At 56.8% G+C, this 8,153-nt stretch overlaps 1 protein-coding gene across 1 annotated transcript; it reads right to left on the minus strand.

Moving 5' to 3' along the window:
• Positions 1-368: 368 nt before the first annotated feature.
• Positions 369-7,637, minus strand: LOC136569106 (uncharacterized). The gene is made up of 11 exons (XM_066569402.1): positions 7,404-7,637; positions 5,683-5,925; positions 4,667-4,957; positions 4,178-4,275; positions 2,658-2,853; positions 2,414-2,525; positions 2,059-2,293; positions 1,890-1,926; positions 1,507-1,615; positions 1,388-1,434; positions 369-896 (listed from the first exon to the last, which is right to left on the minus strand). The coding sequence occupies exons 1-10, from the start codon at positions 7,510-7,512 to the stop codon at positions 1,392-1,394; spliced, it is 1,473 nt and encodes a 490-aa protein (XP_066425499.1). The 5' UTR covers positions 7,513-7,637; the 3' UTR covers positions 369-896; positions 1,388-1,391.
• Positions 7,638-8,153: the final 516 nt, after the last annotated feature.

Below are 8,153 nucleotides of genomic sequence, written 5' to 3' on the forward strand. Positions count from 1 at the left end.
GATCTTTGCTTTTCTTCCAGGTTTGACCTGGCACAGGGGCAACAAGGGAGCTGAAGGCACAGACATACCACAGCATGGGCACAGAATACACTCTTGGCCAAAATGTGTGTGGAGAGCCATCACCCTTGATGGATTGCCACCACACATGTGCTCCAAATTCACATTAGAGCTGTCCAGCTCAGCTCAGTAGGTCAGAAAAGCTGTCAGGCAGCACCAGGGGAATAGAGGATCACAGCAGCCCTGCTGGTGGCTCCCCTCAACAAGGCACAGTCAGCTCCCTGCAGGGGAATATCACCCCACAGGGGCAATGAGGGGAGCAGGCAGAAGCTGTGTGGGACAGGCAGCCCCTCCAATCCATAAGCCTTTATTTCTTGTCCAGACAGAACAGGTAGAGTCACAAAGCAGTCCAGCCAGGCCAAGCAAAGCCCTGGGTTTGGCTGAATACCAGCAGAGAGGGCAGAAGGGTTGGGAACCCAGAGGACAGCAGGAGAATGCCATCAACCTGGGCCTGTGTGTCTGGGACTGGGAAATCTGGCATACAAGTCCTGCTTCCAGGAGTGCAAAAATGAAAGCAAAGCCTAAATAAAAGGATTACAGAAAGACCGATTCAAAGGCCTTGCAAAAGCAGTAAGCAATCCCTGGGAGTTGAAGGGGCTGAGGAATGAAAAAGCTCAGCTCTTGTCGGCCTTCTGTTTTCCTCTTGCCCTGTTGAATTGGATGAATTTCCTGGGAGCCCCGTGCTGGTCACAGTCACAGGAGAGCCAGGGGACATGGCAGCCATGAGCGCTGGGCTGGGGTTATCCTTCCTATTTTCTCCACGTCCCCACTGCTCTGGATGTCTCCATGGTCCTGGCTGGGGCTGAAGTGCCTGATCTCCAGCCTAGCCACCTTTACCTCTGGAGAAAAAGAGCACCCAGTGTCAGAGACAGGCTGGAGCACACAGCAGTTCCTGCCATGGCCCAACCCTTCCATCCCAGCTATGCCCAACGAAAGGGACCTGAAGCTGCTGTCAGTGCTGAGGTGAGAGCAGCAGCCCCTCAGCCTGGCTCTCCTGAGACCCCTCCCTGCAGATCCCCGGCAGGGATGGCACAGACATGGGTCACTCAAAGCCCTGAACCTTCGGGATGCTGTCTTTGCTCACCCTGTCCCTGCTGCAGGCAGGGAGCATTGCCTGGGACCAGGCTCTGCCTCCATGTGGGGCTCAGTGGGCAGAGGCATCCTGATCATCCCCAGCTAAGGCAAATCAGGAGATGTATCAGTGCAGTGTACAAACTGCTGCTTCTGCTGAAACTCAGGTTCTCCTGGGAGATTGCTGCTCTCATCCCATCTGCCCCACAGCCTGACAGTCCCCTCTGTGATGGTTGTCTGCAGAATTGCATTTTCCTACCTTTTTAATTATCCTCCTGAGTTTCGTTGGGGATGTACTTCCTTTTCCTAGAAAGGCAAAGGGGAGTATGAAACTGGCATTGTTTATGTACCTGCTGACCCTGTCCCCTCCCCACTCACCTAGAGTGCACAAGCCACAGGATAACTGCAGCCAAAAGTATGACTGCCAGCAGCACAACCAGTCCAGTCACAATCCAATGCCACTGGCCCCCAGTCTGCCCTGCAACAAACACAGAGGCAGGGGTGAGTGCCACAGCCCGGCCTCCTGCTGGCAATGGCCCCACGAATGGCAAAGGGTATGTGCAAGTGTGTACGCCTGTGTCCTGGCTGAGGTTTCTGCTGGGAGAGAGGATCACCCCGTGTGTGGGGATCTTCCTCTCTTCCACGTGAGACCCAACAGCTCTTGTGTTGGGCCAGCTCGTTTCCAGGGAAGCTGCCAGGCTGGCAAAAGGGAGCAGGCAGGAGAGAGGCCTGGGCACCAGGAGCAAGGAGACACTTACCAAGAGAGAAGCTGTAGCAGACACAGGTGAACTTCTCTGCCTGTTGGAGGAGACAGGAGGGAGAGCTCAGCCCAGTCTGGCAGCACTGGCCTAGCTGGAGGCCAAGGTGCCCAGGCAGGGCCCCAGCAGCGGGCGGCAGCAGCCGCAGGGAGCAGGAGCCCCCCGATGGTACCTGCGGCCCGAGGCGGACGAGGCGCAGCAGGGCCGTGTAGTCCCGGCCCGGGCTGAGGGCAGCGTTGTGCAGGCCCTGCCCGCGGCTGCCGTCGCCCAGCACGAAGTCCGTGGCGGCGCTGAGGTTGAGCAGAGCGGCCAGGTACGCGCTGGCATTGGAGAGCCGTGCCTGCCCCGAGCAGATGCTCTCGATCAGCGAGGCGTTGTGCGTGGCGGCCACGATCAGCTGGTGCTCCCTGCGGGCCCAAAGGCAGTGGCAAAGGGCACGGGGGCCACGGGAAGGGAGGCGGCTGCAGGCCAGCGCCGGCGTGGGGAGAGCCCCGGCGGGGCTGTGGAGCCCGCGGGGCTGCGCTCACCTGGCGGCCTCAGAGCCGCGGGCGATGGGGCGCAGGGGGAGCACGGCCGTGCCTTGCGAGGGGGCGATGTCGCGGGCGCCGCGGCAGCTGATGGTCTGGGGCTGCGGGGTGTCTGCAGGGCAACAGCGGGGAATGAGCATCGGCAGGGCCGGGCGAGCAGCAGCGACGGCCTCGGGCAGCGCAGGCCCGCGAGCAGGGCTCGGCTGTGCCCGGGCTCCCGGCCCGGCCCCACAGCAGAGCTCACCGGAGCTGCTGTTGCTGTGAAACTCCCTCGTCAGCGCAGCCCCGGCTCCAGCAGCCGTCAGCCCCTGGATCATCACGGCGTAGCTGCTGCCAGGGCTGTGGCCCGGCAGCCGGTGCTCGGTGACCGAGCCATCGAGGCGCAGCCGCTCGGTCTCCAGCACGCTGCTGTCCCCTGCGTTCCTGGCTGTGATGCTCAGCTGCGGACAGGAGACGCAGCTGGGACGCAGCAGCTCCCAGCTGCCGGCTGGGAAGGTGCCCGCAGCTGGCAACGTCCCTGCCAGCCTGCCCTTCCCTGTGCCTGCCCTTCCCTGTGCCTGGGCAAGGCTCTGGACAGGAACAGGCAGGAACCTCAGCGCCACGGGGGGAGCTCAAAACAGAGGAGAGGAGAGGAGGAATTTAGGGCCAACCCTGAGGATGTGTGAGCAGCAAAGTCTCTGAGCAAAGGGCTGGGCCTCTGAGAAGGGAAGAGGGAGGCTGCTCGTTTGAAGGGCGGTAGATATATGTACTTAGCCCAAGGATAGGTCACCCCAGGTGTATTGCAACACCAGAAGCACTGTGGCGACATTCTCCACCAGAGTTATCTGAGCTTCTCTTTTCTGTTGTGTAAAGCTGGACTCTGAAGGCTTTCTCTAAGAGAAAAGGAGAACGACTAAAATTTTCATGAGTAATAGAGATGAAGGGTCTCCATTTGCCCATGCATCATTTGAATTTGTCATGAGATCCCTGTCCATTCTCACTTGCTGTCTTTATAGAAATATATTCTGGGTTTATGCAAAAGTGTAGACAAATTAAAATGGAATAAAAGGATTCTTTCATGAACACTAGTGTCTGGGAGCAAGAAGCCAGCTAAACAGGCTCACAGGCTGTCAAGAGCTTGTCTGACAGTTTCTCCAGGACAGAACTAAGAAAAAGCTTGCAAGGTCCCTGTCATGCTATGGAGACCTCTGTCCTCAGAGAGGACCTAGAGCATTCTGAGAGCAATGTCACCACCACACACACACCCTCGCCCTATTGGAGAGCAGGGTTTTGCTGTGGAATGTGTCCCAAATCCAGAGACAGAGGAGATGCTTTTAGCCATACATTGAGGAAAACTCAACAGAACAGTGCAGGTCTCTGGAGAAGGGGCTTTCAGGAGGGACTTTCAGAGGATTACTCAAACCACAAGTTTTTCTGTGGCAGGAACGAGAAACAAGTACGCAAGAGGAACAGGAAACCCTAGGATGCCACCCCAGAAGACATGTCACCATGTGTTGTACACCAACCTCCAAAAGCTTGCCAAACCCAGAGCAGAGCAGACCCAGGAAGTAAGCCCAGAGGACATGGAGCACTCCCACCTCTCTGGGCATCTCCAGAGCATGAAGAATGTTGAGAATGACACAGAAAATGCTTGTCTTCATCAAAGCCAGATATTTACTGGCTGGGAACTCTGGATCATGCCAGCTGTCCCTTGCTGACACTTGCCAGTGTGCCTGCACAGAGCTCCAGGCTGGGAGGTGAGGGTCTGCCCTGCTCCCTGGGTACCTGATATCCGATGATCTCCCCGTTGCAGGAGGGCAGCGCGCTCCACCTGAGAGAGCCCCTGTCGGGATCCAGCCACAGCTGCTCCGGTTTGTCCGGCACTGCAAGCACAGACCATGGGGTCACACACAGGGCCATGGGCAGGGGCTGAGGCCACGGGAGGCTGCAGCAGCTCCTGGCCAAGGGACGGGCTGCAAAGGGACTCCCTACGAGGGGTTTGTCCCCTGCAAAGGCTGCGTGTGCTGCAGCAGTGGGAAGCACGGCAGTGTGGGGTGGAGTGGGACAATGAGAACGGGCTGTGCCCTGCTCAGGGCTCTCCCAGCCCCTTCCCCACAGGGCTCTCCACAGGACCCAAGCAGCTCTGATGCCAGGCACATCCCTGCACGGAGCAAATGATCAGGCTGAGCTGAGGGGTGAGGGCAACATCTGTCCTCCCTGTGACACAGCTCTGGACTGTCTTTGTCCTTGTGTCTGGTATTTGTGTGCACTTACCTGTTTCCTGTGTCGTGAACAACCATGAGAACAGGGTTGTGTTGGGAGGCAAGTCAATGGTGACATTGTATTCAGTGAAGGGCTGCAAAGGGGAGCAGGTGAATGTTCCCTCCTGGCCATGTAATGTCTGCTCTGCATTCACCTCCTCAGCCTCACAGGGAGGGGAAGAAGGTGCTCCCAGCTGGCACATGGCCCTCATGCCCTGGCAGGCATCAGGGAACCTGCAGGTCCATTTCAGTTTGATGCTGGTGCTGGAAATCTCAAAGGTCTCATGGTCAACCTGGAGCACTTCTGTGAAGGAAAGTTTGCCAGAAGGTCACTTGATTCCCTTCCCACCCTAGCCATGCAAGGATGCTGCAAGTCAGACAACTTTGCTCATCACCCTGCATGGTGGGATAGAAAAGGAGAGACTGAAGGTGGTCACTGCAGCCCTCTGAAAGGGGAGCAGGAGGAGTTGAACAGGAATGAATGTGGGCGAATGACTGGACTGCTACCACTCAAGCAATTTCCCCCATTCATTCAAAACTGAGGTTTCTCTGTGCCCCAGAATCTCTACAGTCCATCAGGAACAGCTCTGTTCTTCCTTGGAGGGAACATGAATGCCCTAAGCTGTGAGAAAAGAGTGCTAAGCCTGCACCCACCATGCTGCAGAACCTGGAGGGCCCCAGCCCACATGGAACAAGCTGTGGTACTCACAGCCACACTAGCAGTAAAGCTCTCTGATCCTGCTCCGACAGTGGTGCCACGTGCTGGCCACAAACTCCACCACAAATCCCTCTCCCATGCTTTTTTGCTTTGTGCACATCCTCTTGCCAGAAGCCCTCAGGGAGACCCTTATCACCAACACCCCCAGTGGTGACTTGACACCTGCCATTTGACACCCCCCAGGCTGGACTTGACACCTGCCATTTCCCTGGGCAGCACAGAGTCCAAAACCTCCTGTACCCCACGCCCTGCTTTCCCTGCTCAGGAAGGGCAGAGCAAGGCAGCCAAGAGGGCTCCTGATCTCTCCTTACCAATGCACTCCACACTGGAGCGAATGCGGACCCAGGCACCTCGGGAGTTTCTTCCAGTCCAGAGCTCTCTGTATACAGGTTTCCCACCAGAGAAGGACTGGACTTCACTTGAACATTTGAGACGGGTGAAGGGTGGCTGGAAACCTTCAGGGCAGCTCAGCATCACTTCTTCATTCTTCTTATAATTCACCTGGTCTGGTGCCAGCTGGAGTCTGTAGTCCCACTGGGGCCTTTTGCACTCTTCTGTCAGAGGTGAAAGTGGGTGTTAGATGGGCTGGAGGTGATGAAATGGGTATGGGGGAGTGGTGGGAGAGAAATCCCCAGCAACCCGTCCAGGCAATGAAGGGCGAGGGAAGGTGACACATCCATCTGCTGAGGTGTGACCTGAGGGCAAGCCTTGTTGGGAAGGGGCTTTCCTGATGCATGGAAATTGTGAAGGTTCACTCATCCATGAAGCTGGCCCATTCCCACTTGTGTCCATGGGCACCATATTCCCTCCTCCAAAGCCCAGAGCAGGGACATTCCCAGCACAATCCCCCCTGCACCAGGGGACTCCCTCCAGCCTCTCATCCAGGCCTGTCACCCAGCCCAGCCCAGGGGGCACTTGCTGGGCCATGGCAGCAGCACTCCTGCTGGCATGCAGGGCCCTTCAGCCAGGGCTCATCCCTCCCACAGGCAGCAGCCACGCCCCTGTAACCCTCGGGGGCTCCCTGTTCTCCCTCTGTGCCTTGGCTGCTCTCCTCCTGCCCCACACTGCTGGGCAGGGGGACAGGGCTGAGCAGTGCCTTCTGCATTCACATCTCCTGCTTTAACCATGCCCCTGCCCCTTTCTCCTGACACAACCCTTCCTTCTTCTCATCACCTCCTCACCAAATTCCCCATGCCCCAGGCTCAGTGGGCAGTAGCTGAGCAGCTGGTGCCAGCAGTTTGTCCAATGCTGCACGGAGAGGCTTTGTGGCAATGATTCCTACAGAGAAGGATGCTGGCTTCTGGAAGGAGCCCTTGCCTGTTCAAGCCTCTGCAAGAAGGTTTGTGAGGCCTGAAGGGGTTTAAAATACAATCTGCCTTCTCCCAAAGGGGCACCTGTGGGATCTCACAAGGTGCAGAGTGACTTTGGCACAAAGGTAAATGCTGTGCCAAGCCCCTTGTGCAGAGGCTTTGCTCTCAAACAGCGCTGATGGCAGAAGACCAGAGATGCCCACCTGAGCACCACAACCAGCAGCTTTGTTCCCCTGGCACACAGCCACAACCCCCCCCATGCTCAGGCACCCAGCCACTGATCCTGCCCTGATCCATCTGTGTGGCAACGCAGCAGCAAGCTCCCTCTTACACTGCCCTCAGCAGGCACAGTGTCCCTCAGGCACACCTGGGGATAGGATGTGTACAGAAAGTGACAGCTCCCTGAAGACCCTTCCCCTGATTCACAGTGCAGGAATTGATGCCCAATTCATGCTCACTCTCTCCAGGGAATGACTGGCAAACTGCTTTTCTGGAGGCCATGACCCTTCACTGTACATCCAACCCAGTCCTGTCTGTCCCACAGAACGCCAGTGTACACTGCATTGTAGCTCCTGTCCCTGAGGCAGACAGAGGCTGCTCCAGCTGACACAGCCCTCAGGGGTCCCTCTGGCTCCAGCCCAGGGCTGCAGGCAGTGAAGATGAATATCCAACATAGAGGAGGAAAGGCAGCAGAAGCTTCCAAGAGCAAAACCACTTCTTACCTGTTCTCTGGGGCACTATCTGGATGTTGAAAAATTCTTCCTGGCCATGTGCTGACAGTAGAAATGCAAGGGCCAGAAGAAACCTCAGAGGCAGTGACTGCAGGGCCATCCTAGTGTGAAGTCCTCAGGCAGGACTGTAATCTCAGCCCCACTTGCTGCCTCTGAGCCCAGCCATCCGTATCTGACTGCAGGGCTTGCAACCACAGGAAGGAAACAGACACATCTCCTCATGAGATTCAGGAGGCTTCCTCTTTGGGCAGAGATCCTCCCATCCCTGTCCACACTTCTGCCTTTTGATATCTTTTTGCCCCAGGAGCATGGAGGCTCTGGGACTCAACAGAAGGAACCTTGTCACAAGATCCCAGAGTTCACTCCCAAAACCCTCCTAGTTACCAGGGCATTCAAGTGTTACTCCTGTTACTGAGGTAATATCCAAGTGCTTCCTGACACTGCGTGGGTTTTAGAGTGGTGATGAGTCACTTCCCTTCAATGATCACAGGAGATGGAGGACCTTTGAGAAACTACATAAAGACCTGGTCAGAAGCACAGATAGGAACGAGGACATGAACTGCAAGGAGTACTTCAATGCCTGAAACAGTCTATAGCTCTTCTGAAAGAAACACTCAACCCACACCCTCTCTCATCCTTTCCCGCTTCTCTATCCTCAGCTGCCTCCTCCTCCTGCTCCCTCTCTGCCTGGCAGCACTCTCCTCTGTCCCCAAGTGTGCAGGGCATGCTGCCCTACAATGC

This window comes from Molothrus aeneus, chromosome Z (genome assembly GCF_037042795.1).
Source record: "Molothrus aeneus isolate 106 chromosome Z, BPBGC_Maene_1.0, whole genome shotgun sequence".
In the NCBI taxonomy this organism is placed as follows: Eukaryota; Metazoa; Chordata; class Aves; order Passeriformes; family Icteridae; genus Molothrus; species Molothrus aeneus.

What these genes read in the sequence shown, in the direction of transcription:
- LOC136569106 (XM_066569402.1), bottom strand. Translation starts at nt 7,512, where the DNA reads ATGGCCCTGCAGTCACTGCCTCTGAGGTTTCTTCTGGCCCTTGCATTT. An exon ending in GATAGTGCCCCAGAGAACAG is followed by an intron (nt 5,926 to 7,403) that starts GTAAGAAGTGGT and finishes CACCTCTGACAG; the next exon opens with AAGAGTGCAAAAGGCCCCAG. An exon ending in TGTCTGCTACAGCTTCTCTC is followed by an intron (nt 1,616 to 1,889) that starts TTGGTAAGTGTC and finishes CTGCCTCTGTGT; the next exon opens with TTGTTGCAGGGCAGACTGGG.